This window comes from Panulirus ornatus, chromosome 8, assembly GCF_036320965.1.
Source record: "Panulirus ornatus isolate Po-2019 chromosome 8, ASM3632096v1, whole genome shotgun sequence".
NCBI lineage: Eukaryota > Metazoa > Arthropoda > Malacostraca > Decapoda > Palinuridae > Panulirus > Panulirus ornatus.
The window spans coordinates 33726770-33743689 of NC_092231.1; the positions used below are offsets into that span (position 1 = coordinate 33726770).

The window sequence follows — 16920 nt, forward strand, 5'->3', positions numbered from 1 at the left end:
GTTTGAAGGAATAGTGGTTCCAACAATGTTGTATGGTTGCGAGGCGTGGGCTATGGATAGAGTTGTGCGCAGGAGGATGGATGTGCTGGAAATGAGATGTTTGAGGACAATGTGTGGTGTGAGGTGGTTTGATCGAGTAAGTAACGTAAGGGTAAGAGAGATGTGTGGAAATAAAAAGAGCGTGGTTGAGAGAGCAGAAGAGGGTGTTTTGAAATGGTTTGGGCACATGGAGAGAATGAGTGAGGAAAGATTGACCAAGAGGATATATGTGTCGGAGGTGGAGGGAACGAGGAGAAGAGGGAGACCAAATTGGAGGTGGAAAGATGGAGTGAAAAAGATTTTGTGTGATCGGGGCCTGAACATGCAGGAGGGTGAAAGGAGGGCAAGGAATAGAGTGAATTGGAGCGATGTGGTATACAGGGGTTGACGTGCTGTCAGTGGATTGAATCAAGGCATGTGAAGCGTCTGGGGTAAACCATGGAAAGCTGTGTAGGTATGTATATTTGCGTGTGTGGACGTGTGTATGTACGTGTGTATGGGGGTTGGGCCATTTCTTTCGTCTGTTTCCTCGCGCTACCTCGCAAATGCGGGAGACAGCGACAAAGTATAAAAAAAAAAAAAAAAAAAAAAAAAAAAAAAAAATATATATATATATATATATATATATATATATATATATATATATATATATATATAGTTTTTATTGTTATACTTAATCGCCATCTCCTGCATTTGAGAGGTGGTGCAAGGAAACAGATGAAAGAATGGCCTAACCCATCGACATATACATGTACATGCATAAATGCCCACATATGCATATACATACCTATACATTTCAACGTATACATACTTATACATATATACACATGTACATATTCATACATGCTGCCTTTATCCATTCCCGTCGCCAACCCGCCACACAAGAAATAACCCCCTCCCCAAAGGCTGCACTAGGAAAATACAAAAAATCCACATTCGTTCATACTGTCTCTGGCTGTCATGGGTAATCCATCGAAACCATGTGTAATGCACTGAAACCACAGCTCCCTTTCCACATCCACGCCCCACAAAACTTTCCAGGGTTTACCCCAGATGCTTCACATGAACTGGTTCAATCCAATGACAGCACATCAACCCCGGTATACCACATCGTTCCAATTCACTCTATTCCTTGCATGCCTTTCACCCTCCTGCATGTTCAGGCCCCGATCACTCAAAATTTTTCCCCTCCATCTTTCCACCTCCAGTTTGGTCTCCCACTTCTCCTCGTTCCCTCCACCTCTGACACATATATCCTCTTTGTCAATCTTTCCTCACTCATTCTCTCCATGTGACCAAACCATTTCAATACACCCTCTTCTGCTCTCTCAATAACACTCTTTTGTTACCACACATCTCTCTTACCCTTTCATTACTTACTCGATCAAACCACCTTACACCACATATTGTCCTCAGACATCTCATTTCAAACACGTCCACCCTCCTCTGCACAACCCTATCTATAGCCTACGCCTCACAACCATATAACATTGTTGGAACCACTATTCCTTCAAACATACCCATTTTTCCTTTCCGAGAAAATGTTCGCCTTCCACACATTTTTCAACGCTCTCAGAACTTTTGCCCCCTCCCCCACCGTGTGACTCACTTCTGCTTCCGTCCGCTGCCAAATCCACTTGCAGATATCTAAAACACTTCACTTCCTCCAGATTTCTCCTTTCAAACTTACCTCCCAATGCACTTGTCCCTCAACCCTACTGTACCTAATAACCTTGCTCTTATTCTCATTTACTCTCAGCTTTCTTCTTTCACACACTTTACCAAACTCAGTCGCCAGCTTCTGCAATTTCTCACCTGAATCAGCCACCAGCCCTGTATCATCAGTGAACAACAACTGACTCACTTCCCAAGCCCTCTTGTCCACAACAGACTGCATACTTGCTCCTCTTTCCAAAACTCTTGCATTCACCTCCCTAACCACCCCATCCATAAACAAATTAAACAACCATGGAGGCATCACTCACCCCTGCCACAAACTAACATTCACTGAGAACCAATCACTTTCTTCTCTTCCTACTTGTACGCATGCCTTACATCCTCAATAAAAACTTTTCACTGCTTCCAGCAACTTGCCTCCCACACCATATACACTTAATACCTTCCACAGAGCATCTCTATCAACTCTATCATATGCCTTCTCCAGATCCATGAAAACTACATACATATCCATTTATTTTTTTAGTATTTCTCACATACATTCTTCAAAGCAAACACCTGATCCACACATCTTCTACCACTTCTGAAACCACACTGCTCTTCCCCAATCTGATGCTCTCTACATGCCTTCACCCTCACAATCGATACCCTCCCATAAAATTTCCTAGAAATACTCAGGAAACTTATACCTCTGTAATTTGAGCATTCACCTTTCCCCTTTGCCTTTGTACATTGGCACTATGAAGGCATTCTGCCAACCCTCAGGCACCTCACCTTGAGACATACATACATTAAATATCCTTACCAACCAGTCAACAACACAGTCACCCCCTTTTTCAATAAATTCCACTGCAATACAATCCAAACCCACTGCCTTGCCGGCTTGGGAGTAAAGTCAGGAGGTGGTGAGAGGGCAAGAGAAAATAAATAAGGAGTATCATTACTCCTAAAGCAGTTGAGGAAGTATGTGATAGAGCGTAAGAAAATAAAATTCTAGATTGATATGGGTAAAACTGAAAGTGGTTGGAAAGAGATGGGTGATGATTTGTGCCTACGGACCTGGGCATGAGAAGGAAGATCACGAGAGGCAAGTGTTTTTGGAGCAGCTGAGAGTGTGTTAGCAGCTTTAATACATGAGGCTGGGTTATAGTGATGGAAGACTTGAATACAAAGGTGAGTAATGTAGAAGTTGAGGGTATAACTGGTGTACATGGGATGTTCAGAGTTGTAAATGGAAATGGTGAAGAGCTCGTACATTTGTGTGCTCAAAAAAAGGACTGGTGATTGGGAATACCTGGTTTGAAAAGAGAAATATACATAAGTATATGTATATAAGTAGGAGAAATGACAAGAGAGTGTTATTGCACTACGTGGTAAATGATATGCGCGTGAAAGAGAGACTTTTGGATGTTAATATGCTGAGAGGGGCATTTTGTGGAGACAAAGGTGAAGTTTTGTAGAGGTTTTCAGAAGAGAAGAGAGAATGTTCAGGTGAAGAGAGTGATGAGAGTAAATGAGCTTGGAAATAAGACCTGTGTGAGGAAGTACCAGGAGAGACTGAGTGAAGAATGGAAAAAGGTGATAGCAAAGGATATTAGGGGAGTGGAGGAGGAATGGCATGTATTCGGGGAAAAAGTGATGGCTTGTGCAAAAGATGTGTGTGGCATGAGAAAGGTGGGAGGTGGGCAAATTAGAAAGGGTAGTGAGTGGTGGGATGAAGAAGTAAGATTGTTAGTGAAAGAGAGGAAAGTGGCGTTTGGACAATTTTTGCAGTAAAGTAATGCGAATGACTGGGAGATGTATAAAACAAAGAGGCAAGAGGTCAAGAGAAAGGTGCAAGAGGTGAAAAAGAGGGCGAATGAGAATTGGGGTGAGAAAGTATCATTAAATTTTAGGGAGAACAAAAAGATGTTTTCGAAGGAAATATATAAAGTGCGTAAGACAAGAGAATAAATGGGAACATAGGTTATGGGAGCTAATGGGGAGGTAATAACAAGTAGTGGTGAAGTGAGAGAGATGGAGTCAGTATTATGAAGGTTTGTTGAATGTGTCTGATGGTAGAGTGGAAGATATAGGGTGTTTTGGTCAAGGTGGTGTGCGAAGTGAGAGGGTCAGGGAGAATGATTTGGTAAACAAAGAAGAGATAGTGAAAGCTTTGCCGAAGATGAAAGCCGGCAAGTTTGGATGGTATTCCTGTGGAATTTATTAAAAAAGGGGGTGACTGTGTTGTTGACTGGTTGGTGAGGATAGTCAATGTATGTATGGTTCACGGTGAAGTACCTGAGGATTGGCAGAATGCATGAATAGTGCCAACGTACAAAGGCAAAGGGGATAAAGGTGAGTGTTAAAATTACAGAGGTATAAGTTTGTTGAGTATTCCTGGGATATTATATGGGAGGGTATTGATTGCGAGGTTGAAGCCATGTACAGAGCATCAGATTGGGGAAAAGCAGTGTGGTTTCAGAAGTGGTACAGGATGTGTGGATCAGGGGTTTGCTTTGAAGAATGTATGTGAGAAATACTTAGAAAAGCAAATGGATTTGTATGTAGCATTTATGGATCTGGAGAAGTCATATGATAGAGTTGATAGAGATGCTCTGTGGAAGGTATTAAGAAAATATGGTGCGGGAGGCAAGTTGTTAGAAGCAGTGAAAAGTTTTTATCGAGGATGTAAGGCACGTGTACGTGTAGGAAGAGAGGAAAGTGATTGGTTCTCAGTGAATGTAGGTTTGCGGCAGGGGTGTGTGATGTCTCCATGGTTGTTTAATTTGTTTATGGATGGGGTTGTTAGGGAGGTGAATGCAAGAGTTTTGGAAAGAGGGGCAAGTATGCAATCTGTTGTGGGTGAGAGAGCTTGGGAGGTGAGTCAGTTGTTGTTTGCTGATGATACAGCGCTGGTGGCTGATTCATGTGAGAAACTGCAGAAGCTGGTGACTGAGTTTGGTAAAGTGTGTGAAAGAAGAAAGTTAAGAGTAAATGTGAATAAGAGCAAGGTTATTAGGTACAGTAGGGTTGAGGGTCAAGTCAATTGGGAGGTAAGTTTGAATGGAGAAAAACTGGAGGAAGTAAAGTGTTTTAGATATCTGGGAGTGGATCTGGCAGTGGATGGAACCATGGAAGCGGAAGTGAATCATAGGGCGGGGGAGGGGGCGAAAATCCTGGGAGCCTTTAAGAATGTGAGGAAGTCGAGAACATTATCTCGGAAAGCAAAAATGGGTATGTTTGAAGGAATAGTGGTTCCAACAATGTTGTATGGTTGCGAGGCGTGGGCTATGGATAGAGTTGTGCGCAGGAGGGTGGGTGTGCTGGAAATGAGATGTTTGAGGACAATATGTGGTGTGAGGTGGTTTGATCGAGTAAGTAATGTAAGGGTAATAGAGATGTGTGGAAATAAAAAGAACATGGTTGAGAGAGCAGAAGAGGGTGTTTTGAAATGGTTTGGGCACATGCAGAGAATGAGTGAGGAAAGATTGACCAAGAGAATATATGTGTCGGAAGTGGAGGGAACAAGGAGAAGTGGGAGACCAAATTGGAGGTGGAAAGACGGAATGAAAAAGATTTTGAGTGATCGGGGCCTGAACATGCAGGAGGGTGAAAGGCGGGCAAGGAATAGAGTGATTTGGATAGATATGGTATACTGGGGTCAACATGCTGTCAATGGATTGAATCAGGGCATGTGAAGCATCTGGGGTAAACCATGGAAAGTTCTGTGGGGCCTGGATGTGGAGAGGAAGCTGTGGTTTTGGGCATTATTACATGACAGCTGGAGACTGAGTGTGAACGAATGGGGCCTTTGTTGTCTTTTCCTATCGCTACCTTGCACACATGAAGGGGGAGGGGGATGTTATTCCATGTGTGGCGGGGTGCCAATGGGAATGAATAAAGGCAGACAGTGTGAATTGTGTGCATGGGTATATATGTATGTGTCTGTGTGTGTATATATATGTGTACATTGAGATGTATAGGTATGTATATTTGCGTGTGTGGACGTGTATGTATGTACATGTGTATGTGGGTGGGTTGGGCCATTTCCTTCGTCTGTTTCCTTGCGCTACCTCGCAAACGTGGGAGACAGCGACATGAAAAAAAAAAATATATATATGTTAATGTGCTGAGAGGTGCAACTGGAGGGATGTCTGATCATTATCTTGTGGAGGCAAAGGTGAAGATTTGTAAAGGTTTACAGAAAAGAAGAGAGAATGTTGGGGTGAAGAGAGTGGTGAGAGTAAGCAAGCTTGGGAAGGAGACTTGTATGAGGAAGTATCAGGAGAGACTGAGTACAGAATGGAAAAAGGTGAGAACAAAGTGATGTAAGGGGAGTGCGGGAGGAATGGGATGTATTTAGGGAAGCAGTGATGGCTTCCACAAAAAATGCTTGTGGCATGAGAAGCATGGGAGGTGGGCACATTGGAAAGGGTAGTGAGTGGTGGGATGAAGAAGTAAGATTATTAGTGAAATAGAAGAGAGAGTTGATAGAGATGCTCTGTGGAAGGTATTAAGAATTTATGGTGTGGGAGGCAAGTTGTTAGAAGCAGTGAAAAGTTTTTATCGAGGATGTAAGGCATGTGTGCGTGTAGGAAGAGAGGAAAGTGATTGGTTCTCAGTGAATGTAGGTTTGCGGCAGGGGTGTGTGATGTCTCCATGGTTGTTTAATTTGTTTATGGATGGGGTTGTTAGGGAGGTAAATGCAAGAGTTTTGGAAAGAGGGGCAAGTATGAAGTCTGTTGGGGATGAGAGAGCTTGGGAAGTGAGTCAGTTGTTGTTCGCTGATGATACAGCACTGGTGGCTGATTCATGTGAGAAACTGCAGAAGCTGGTGACTGAGTTTGGTAAAGTGTGTGAAAGAAGAAAGTTAAGAGTAAATGTGAAAAAGAGCAAGGTAATTAGGTACAGTAGGGTTGAGGGTCAAGTCAATTGGGAGGTGAGTTTGAATGGAGAAAAACTGGAGGAAGTGAAGTGTTTTAGATATCTGGGAGTGGATCTGGCAGCGGATGGAACCATGGAAGCGGAAGTGGATCATAGGGTGGGGGAGGGGGCGAAAATTCTGGGGGCCTTGAAGAATGTGTGGAAGTCGAGAACATTATCTCGGAAAGCAAAAATGGGTATGTTTGAAGGAATAGTGGTTCCAACAATGTTGTATGGTTGCGAGGCGTGGGCTATGGATAGAGTTGTGCGCAGGAGGATGGATGTGCTGGAAATGAGATGTTTGAGGACAATGTGTGGTGTGAGGTGGTTTGATCGAGTAAGTAACGTAAGGGTAAGAGAGATGTGTGGTAATAAAAAGAGCGTGGTTGAGAGAACAGAAGAGGGTGTTTTGAAATGGTTCGGGCACATGGAGAGAATGAGTGAGGAAAGATTGACCAAGAGAATATATGTGTCGGAGGTGGAGGGAACGAGGAGAAGAGGGAGACCAAATTGGAGGTGGAAAGATGGAGTGAAAAAGATTTTGTGTGATTGGGGCCTGAACATGCAGGAGGGTGAAAGGAGGGCAAGGAATAGAGTGAATTGGAGCGATGTGGTATACCGGGGTTGACGTGCTGTCAGTGGATTGAATCAAGGCATTTGAAGCGTCTGGGGTAAACCATGGAAAGCTGTGTAGGTATGTACATTTGCATGTGTGGACGTATGTATATACATGTGTATGGGGGTGGGTTGGGCCATTTCTTTCGTCTGTTTCCTTGTGCTACCTCGCAAACTGTGGGAGACAAAAAAAAAAAAAAAAAAAAAAGAAGAGAGAGGCATTTGGATGATTTCTGCGGGGAAATAATGCAAATGACTGGGAGATGTATAAAAGAAAGAGGCAGGAGGTGAAGAGAAAGGTGCAAGAGGTGAAAAAGAGGGTAAATGAGAGTTGGGGTGAGAGAGTATCATTAAATTTTAGGGAGAATGAAAAGATGTTTTGGAAGGAGGTAAAGAAAGTGCGTAAAACAAGGGAACAAATGGGAACTTCAGTGAAGGGGGGCTAATGGGGAGGTGATAACAAGTAGTGGTGATGTGAGAAGATGGAGTGAGTATTTTGAAGGTTTGTTGAATGTGTTTGATGATAGAGTGGCAGATATAGGGTGTTTTGGTCGAGGTGGCATGCAAATGAGAGGGTTAGGGAAAATGATTTGGTAAACAGAGAAGAGGTAGTAAAAGCTTTGCGGAAGATGAAAGCCGGCAAGGCAGCGGGTTTGGATGGCATTGCAGTGGAATTTACTAAAAATGGGGGTGAGTGTATTGTTGACTGGTTGGTAAGGTTATTTAATGTATGTATGACTCATGGTTGTTTAATTTGTTTATGGATGGGGTTGTTAGGGAGGTGAATGCAAGAGTTTTGGAAAGAGGGGCAAGTATGAAGTCTGTTGTGAATGAGAGAGCTTGGGAAGTGAGTCAGTTGTTGTTCGCTGATGATACAGCACTGGTGGCTGATTCATGTGAGAAACTGCAGAAGTTGGTGACTGAGTTTGGTAAAGTGTGTGAAAGAAGAAAGTTAAGAGTAAATGTGAATAAGAGCAAGGTTATTAGGTACAGTAGGGTTGAGGGTCAAGTCAATTGGGAGGTAAGTTTGAATGGAGAAAAACTGGAGGAAGTAAAGTATTTTAGATATCTGGGAGTGGATCTGGCAGCAGATGGAACCATGGAAGCGGAAGTGAATCATAGGGTGGGGGAGGGGGCGAAAATCCTGGGAGCCTTGAAGAATGTGTCGAAGTCGAGAACATTATCTCGGAAAGCAAAAATGGGTATGTTTGAAGGAATAGTGGTTCCAACAATGTTGTATGGTTGCGAGGCGTGGGCTATGGATAGAGTTGTGTGCAGGAGGGTGGATGTGCTGGAAATGAGATGTTTGAGGTCAATGTGTGGTGTGAGGTGCTTTGATCGAGTAAGTAATGTAAGGGTAAGAGAGATGTGTGGAAATAAAAAGAGCATGGTTGAAAGAGCAGAAGAGGGTGTTTTGAAATGGTTTGGGCACATGGAGAGAATGAGTGAGGAAAGATTGACCAAGAGGATATATGTGTCGGAGGAGGAGGGAACAAGGAGAAGTGGAAGACCAAATTGGAGGTGGAAAGATGGAGTGAAAAAGATTTTGTGTGATCGAGGCCTGAACATGCAGGAGGGTGAAAGGAGGGCAAGGAATAGAGTGACTTGGATCGATATGGTATACCGAGGTTGACGTGCTGTCAGTGGATTGAATCATGGCATGTGAAGCGTCTGGGGTAAACCATGGAAAGTTGTGTGGGGCCTGGATGTGGAAAGGGAGCTGTGGTTTTGGGCATTATTGCATGACAGCTAGAGACTGAGTGTGAACGAATGGGGCCTTTGTTGTCTTTTCCTAGTGCTACCTCGCACACATGAGGGGGGAGGGGGATGGTATTCAATGTGTGGCGAGGTGGCAATGGGAATGAATAAAGGCAGACAGTGTGAATTGCGTGCATGGGTATATATGTATGTGTCTGTGTGTGTATATATATGTGTACATTGAGATGTATAGGTATGTATATTTGCGTGTGTGGACGTGTATGTATATACATTGTGTATGGGGGTGGGTTGGGCCATTTCTTTCGTCTGTTTCCTTGCGCTACCTCGCAAACGTGGGAGACAGCGACAAAGCAAAATAAAATAAAAATAAATAAATGACTCATGGTGAGGTGCATGAGGATTGGCAGAATGCTTGCATAGTGCCACTGTACAAAGGCAAAGGGGATAAAAGTGAATGCTCAAATTACAGAGGTATGAGTTTGTTAAGTATTGATTGAGAAGGTGAAGGCATGTACAGAGCATCAGATTGGGGAAGAGCAGTGTGGTTTCTGAAGTGGTAGAGGATGTGTGGATCAGGTGTTTGCTTTGAAGAATGTATGTGAGAAATACTTAGAAAAGCAAATGGATTTATATGTAGCATTTATGGATCTGAAGAAGGCGTATGATAAGAGTTGATAGAGATGCTCTGTGGAAGGTATTAAGAATATATGGTGTGAGAGGCAAGTTGTTAGAAGCAGTGAAGACTTTTTATCAAGGATGTAAGGCATGTGTACGTGTAGGAAGAGAGGAAAGTGATTGATTCTCAGTGAATGTAGGTTTGCGGCAGGGGTGTGTGATGTCTCCATGGTTGTTTAATTTGTTTATGGATGGGGTTGTTAGGGAGGTGAATGCAAGAGTTTTGGAAAGGGGGGCAAGTATGCAGTCTGTTGTGGATGAGAGAGCTTGGGAAGTGAGTCAGTTGTTGTTCGCTGATGATACAGTGCTGGTGGATGATTCGTGTGAGAAACTGCAGAAGCTGGTGACTGAGTTTGGTAAAGTGTATGAAAGAAGAAATTGAGAGTAAATGTGAATAAGAGCAAGGTTATTAGGTACAGTAGGGTTGAGGGACAAGTCAATTGGGAGGTAAGTTTGAATGGACAAAAACTGGAGGAAGTGAAGTGTTTTAGATATCTGGGAGTGGATATGGCAGTGGATGGAACCATGGAAGCAGAAGTGATTCATAGGGTGGGGGAGGGGGTGAAAGTTCTGGGAGCGTTGAAGAATGTGTAGAAGTCGAGAACATTACCTCGGAAAGCAAAAATGGGTATGTTTGCATACTGTCATTAAATATCTCATTCCCAACACATCCACTCTCCTCCACACAACCCTATCTATTGGAATATTATTGGAACCACTATTCCTTCAAACATACCCAATTCTGCTTTCCGAGATAACGTTCTCACCTTCCATACATTCTTCAAGGCTCCCAGGACCTTTGCCCCCTCCCCCACTCTGTGACTCATTTCCACTTCCATGGTTCCATTCGCTGCTAAATCCACTAAAACCGACATTCACTGGGAACCAATAACTTCTCTCACTTCCTACTCGTACACATGTCTTACATCCTTGATAGAAACTTTTCACTGCTTCTAACAACCTGCCTCCCACACCATATACTCTTAATACCTTTCACAGAGCATCTCTATCAACTCTATCATATGCCTTCTCCAGATCCATAAATGCTACGTACAAATCCATCTGTTATTCTAAGTATTTCTTACATGCATTCTTCAAAGCAAACACCTGATCCACACATGATCTACCACTTCTGAAACCACACTGCTCTTCCCCAATCTGATACTCTGTACATGCCTTCACCCTCTCAATCAATATCCTCCCATATAATTTCCCAGGAATACTCAAACTTATAGCTCTGTAATTTGAACACTCAACTTTATCCCCTCTGCCTTTGAACAATGGCACTATGCATGCATTCTGCCAATCCTCAGGCACTTCACCATGAGCCATACACACAATGAACATCCTTACCAACCAGTCAAAAACACAGTCACCCCTTTTTTAATAAATTCCAATGCAATACCATCCAAACCTGCCGTCTTGCCAGCTTTCAGCTTCCACAAAGCTTTCACTACCTCTTCTCTGTTTACCAGATCATTCTCCCTGACCCTCTCACTTCACATACCACCTCAACCAAAACACCCTATATCTGCCACTCTATCATCAAACTCATTCAACAAACCTTCAAAATACTCATTCCATCTCCTTCTCACTTCACCACTACTTGTTATTACCTCCCCACTAGCCCCATTCACCAATGTTCCCATTTGTTCTTTTGTCTTGTGCACTTTATTTACCTCCTTCCAAAACAACTTTTTATTCTTTTTATTATTTAATAATAATCTCTCTCCCCAACTCTCATTTGTATAAGATGGAGTGATGAGGGAGATGAAAGCAAAACTAGCATTTGGGGGTAGAGATGGAGCATGGAAATGAGGTATGTTGGCAAGTGGCAAGCTTGTTTGCATATGATACTGTTGTTTACTGAGTGAAGAAGAGTTGCAGAAGGTTGTGTGTTTACGGTGTGTAAGCATAAGTGACTGAAGGTAAATGAAAGTAAAAGTAAAGTCATGATGTTTGAAAGGAAACAGAGTGAAAGTATTGATTTTGCAAAACCATTACCAGTGAAAGAAGAAAGTGTACTAAATTGTTTTGAGAGAGAGAGAGAGAGAGAGAGAGAGAGAGAGAGAGAGAGAGAGAGAGAGAGAGAGAGAGAGAGAAGAGAGAGAAGAGAGAGAGAAAAGAGAGAGAAGAGAGAGAGAAGAGAGAGAGAAGAGAGAGAGAAGAGAGAGAGAAGAGAGACAGAGAGAGACAGAGAGAGACAGAGAGAAACAGAGATACAGACAGACAGAGATACAGACAGACAGAGATACAGACAGACAGACAGAGACAGAGACAGAGACAGACAGAGACAGAGACAGACAGAGACAGAGACAGAGACAGAGACAGACAGAGACAGAGACAGACAGAGACAGAGACAGACAGAGACAGAGACAGACAGAGACAGAGACAGACAGACAGAGACAGACACTGAAAGATAGACAGAGATAGAGACAAAGACAGAGAGACAGACAGAGGGAGGGAGAGAGAGAGAGACAGAGACAGAGAGACAGAGACAAAGAGACAGAGACAGAGAGACAGACAGAGAGACAGAGACAGACAGAAACAGAGAGAGAGACTGGAAGTGGTAAGAGAAATCAAGTTTTCAGGAGTTGTCTAGGTTAAGCTTGGTGATTCAGAAGGAGAGATAAGGGAGAAAGCAGTATAGGGTAGAAGAGTCACTGGGTCCCTTGACAGAATAACAAAGGGTAGAGGTGTAATTATGGAAGTGAAGTGAGGACTAAGGAACAGCAAAGTCTTGCCAACCTTGACCTATGCAACAGAAACATGGACTTGGAATTAGTCACAGAGATCAAGAATCTAGAGTGTGGAAATGAGCTATTTGAGAAGAGCACGTGGTATAACTAGAAGAAATGAAGAAAGAAATGAGGGGGTGTATGAGAGATTTGGTATGACATGGAATGCAGAGGGAATGAATTGTAGAGTGGGTGAAACATAATACTTTGAGGTGGTTTGAGAAAGTGAAAAGAATGCAAGACTGGGAGTTTACAGGGAGAATGTATGACTGAACAATTAAATGAGTTGGTGTGAGAGGAGACATGGGCAGAGTAGAAGAATACAGGGGGTAGAGAACTGGTGGAAAAAAGCATGGAATGGTGTATGTAAGGGATGTATGTAAGGATAAGGATAGGTGGAGACTCCTTTGCCATGGCCACTCCATGATGGCAGCTCCCACAAGGATGAGTATCAGAGTTATAGACAAATAGATGGATAGATAAATAAAGATAGCAACATAAAAAATCAGTTATCTATTTTTTTGGTGTATGCAATATAATATGCACTGTAGCAACTTTACCTTTGCAATTTCAAAAGCACTGTGCTAAGCACCTACAAAACTCCAACACATTATTTGAGTAAAAGCAAAGAACAAAGTATACTTCTAAAGAGATTATTTCATTCATTAAATGAGTAACTTCAAAAGTGTAGGCCTCACATTTTTTAAACAATTTGAAAAACTTGAATTCTGAGGAGTTGAAATGAAAAACTCTGTGAGACATATATGGGTAATACCTTCCTCTTCCTGTATGTCATTAGTGTTCTTGTGACCTCAAATAATAGTGTATCTACATCCAGGTCTATCAACATCCTCAATCATCCACTGTCATATGGACTCTTTATATGTCATATACAGAGATATAAATGCTTGAAAGTAGGAGCAATATGGAACACTTACTTTTTTGGGAACATTGGTATGAAAATATCATTGTCTATGGAATCTCTGATCTTCGAAATTATGGCATGTGTGAGGTCCTTCAGCTGCTTACAACTTGGCCCGAGAGTTGGGTAGGCTTCAGCATAATGTCTTACAAGGTTGACCAACCTCACTGTCTGAACATGTGACAGAGGATCCCACCAACATCCAATGATTTCTGAAAAGAAACATGAAACTCTTAAGTTATTCAAAAATTTCTTTTATTTATGCTTCAAATATGGGCTAGAACAAACAGTAAACAGGCATGAGTATTCTATGTATTTTGTGACCAGTACCTGGCAGTGAAGTTGGTGGGCAGTGGCTCTTCACAACCATCAAGGATAAACATGAAGTAAAACCATGAAAACTTCTGTATTCACCATCAACTTGTACTTTATTGGTTTCCCTTTCCTCTTTATTCACTCCTTGAAATGATCAGGAATTGAATCAGCAAAAGCCTAAACTTAGAGTCCATCAATGCCTATATTTCATGAATGGCTGCCTCCAGATCTGGTAGTAATAAAGTATCCAACATATGCTTTCATTTTCATAAGCACCCACAAGTTTTCTACCAGATTAGCATCAGGTGAATTCCTGGCCAGTCACTGAAAAACTCCAGTGCACAGTCCTTTTAAGCCAATCAATGACTAGCTTGAGGTAACCTTGTCTGTTCATAGTTTCATTCTCTGGCAATATTACAAGGTCCCAGCACCAAAATAACTGAAACAACCATAAGTGCAGCAGGGAACTTTACAGTGCTTGCTTTATACCTGAGGTTGCCTGGTTGCCTGTACATACATCTACCACAGGAACCTATCACAGAAAAGGTGGACTCATCACTCCACAAGACACTTCTGAACTTAGCCATATCTCAAAATACATATTTCTAGCAGAAATTGACTTTTTACTTCTGGTGCTTCAGGGTTACCAGCGGTCTGGGATGCACTATGCAGGCAGCTCCAGGACTTAAGATCCTTGTGTAAGCAGCTCAACAATGTCTTTACCAAAACATCACTGAGCAGTCTCAGGGCTTTTTCTTTAAATTCTGTTACACTCAAGCATAGATCTGCATCCACTGGAAATCTATGAATTTTCAGAGTCTGTGAAAAGGTTTTTCTGGCCTTCCCATGGTGTTTCACATGGGTCAGTGTTACAATGCCACCACCATCATTAAATTTCTTTACCCATCATTGTACTGATCTCACACTCACACTGGTAGTATTAGAAACTTCCTTAAATTGCTTATTTCTTTTGTAAAGTGCAACTATAGAAACTAGTTTGTCACTTGTTGACTGAGTATTTCCAACCACAGTATGTGAAAGAGGTAGGAAAAGGGAAAAAAAGACCCACAGTATGTGAAAGAGGTAGGAAAAGGGGAAAAATAAAACACTACCAACTCCTATAACAGCTAAACTGCTACTCAGGCAGGCTCATGTAGCAAGCTGGCAGATCATGTAACTACCACTGCTCACTAAGAGGGCACCAACTTCACTGGCAGACACTAATACTATTTCAGGAGGGGTACAATTACCTGCATCAATATAAGTGCCACAGGCTTAGTCATTCCAACTTCGTTGGTGGTCACTGTAAATGTTAGGGGAGAAAGAATACTTCCCACGTATTCCCTGCGTGTCGTAGAAGGCGACTAAAAGGGGAGGGAGCGGGTGGCTGGAAATCCTCCCCTCTCTCTTTTTTTTTCCAAAAGAAGGAACAGAGAAGGGGGCCAGGTTAGGATGTTCCCTCAAAGGCCCAGTCCTCTGTTCTTAACGCTACCTCGCTAACACGGGAAATGGCGAATAGTTTGAAAAAAAAAAAAAAAAAAAAAAAAAAAAAAGTCAAAATTCACCCTACACCTATACCAAAGGTAAAGAATGCTCTTGGGAAAGGGAAGGTCATTTTTGACACCACAACAGGCCTATAGTCTGCATGAGTACCCAGATGAGCCCATGAATATATTATTTCAAGTTTTTTGTTACTAGAACAATTATAAAATAAAATATAGATTATTGCAAAGCGTGAAATTATTATAAACTTCACATAACAAATCGACAGAGGTCAAAAGGCCTAAAGGAACTCATAATGCTTGGCTGGATCTCCTTTACCAGCACTCATAAACATACCACTTAACTTCTTATTCTTTTTTTTTTTTATTATACTTTGTTGCTATCTCCCGTGTTGGCGAGGCAGCACAAGGAAACAGAAGAAAGACTGGCCCAACCCACCAACATACACATGTATATACATACACATCCACACGCACATATAAATACCTATACATTTCAACGTATACATATATATACATACACATGTACATAATTCATACTTGCAGCCTTAATTCATTCCCGTCACCACCCCACCACACATGAAATGACAACCCCCTCCCCCCACACGCATGCAAGGTAGCACTTGGAAAAGACAACAAAGGCCACATTTGTTCACACTCAGTCTCTAGCTGTCATGTATACTGCACTGAAACCACAGCTCCCTTTCCACATTCAGGCCCTACAAAACTTTCCATGGTTTACCCAAACGCTTCACATGCCCTGGTTCAATCCATTGACAGCACGGCAACCCCGGTATACCACATCTTTCCAATTCACTCTATTCCTTGCACACCTTTCACCCTCCTGCATGTTCAGGCCCCGATCGCTCAAAATCTTTTTCACTCCATCCTTTCACCTCAAATTTGGTCTCCCACTTCTCCTCATTCCCTCTACCTCTGACACATATTCTCTTTGTCAATCTTTCTTCACTCATTCTCTCCAAGTGACCAAACCATTTCAATACACCCTCTTCTGCTCTCTCAATCACATTCTTTCTATTACCACACATCTCTCTTACCCTTTCATTACTTCCTCGATCAAACCACCTCACACCACATATTGTCCTCAAACATCTCATTTCCAACACATCTACTCTCCTCCACACAACCCTATCTATAGCCCACGCCTTGCAACCATATAACATTGTTGGAACCACTATTCCTTCAAATATACCCATTTTTGCCATCCGAGATACTGTTCTTGCCTTCCACACATTTTTCAACGCTCCCAGAACTTTCGCCCCCTCCCCCACCCTGTGACTCACTTCCACTTCCATGGTTCCATCTGCTGCCAAATCCACCGCCAGATATCTAAAACACTTCACTTCCCCCAGTTCTTCTCCATTCAAACTTACCTCCCAATTGACTTGTCCTTCAACCCTACTGTACCTAATAAGCTTGCTCTTATTCACATTTACTCTCAGCTTTCTTCTTTCACACACTACCAAACTCAATCACCAGCTTCTGCAATTTCTCACTTCTTATTTTACTGGTATATAAACATTTGTGCCATTACAAGCAACTTTTGCATAGTACCTAGAATAAGTGATATATGTTTGAAACCATTACAGAAAAGCTAGATAACTGTGACACTCTCTGCCATTTGCGAAAGATGCGAGTAAAACAACAGAATCACTAGACCAGAGAAAGCACCAATACAAAACATCAGAGCAAAGATGTGCCCTTTAAACTGCTGTATCATGTCCTCCTTGTAAGGCCTACAGACACTTCACTACTAGTCCTCTAAGGAACATGGGACAAAACCAAAGTGATA

The 16920-nt window shown here is 42.3% G+C and overlaps 1 protein-coding gene across 1 annotated transcript in view; it reads right to left on the reverse strand.

The window, feature by feature from the left end:
* The window catches only part of LOC139749894 (PAX3- and PAX7-binding protein 1), a 393872-nt gene that overhangs the window by 73537 nt on the left and 303415 nt on the right, over window positions 1-16920 (reverse strand). The window contains 1 exon segment of the mRNA XM_071664284.1: window positions 13307-13502. Coding sequence (XP_071520385.1) covers window positions 13307-13502 — 196 coding nt within the window.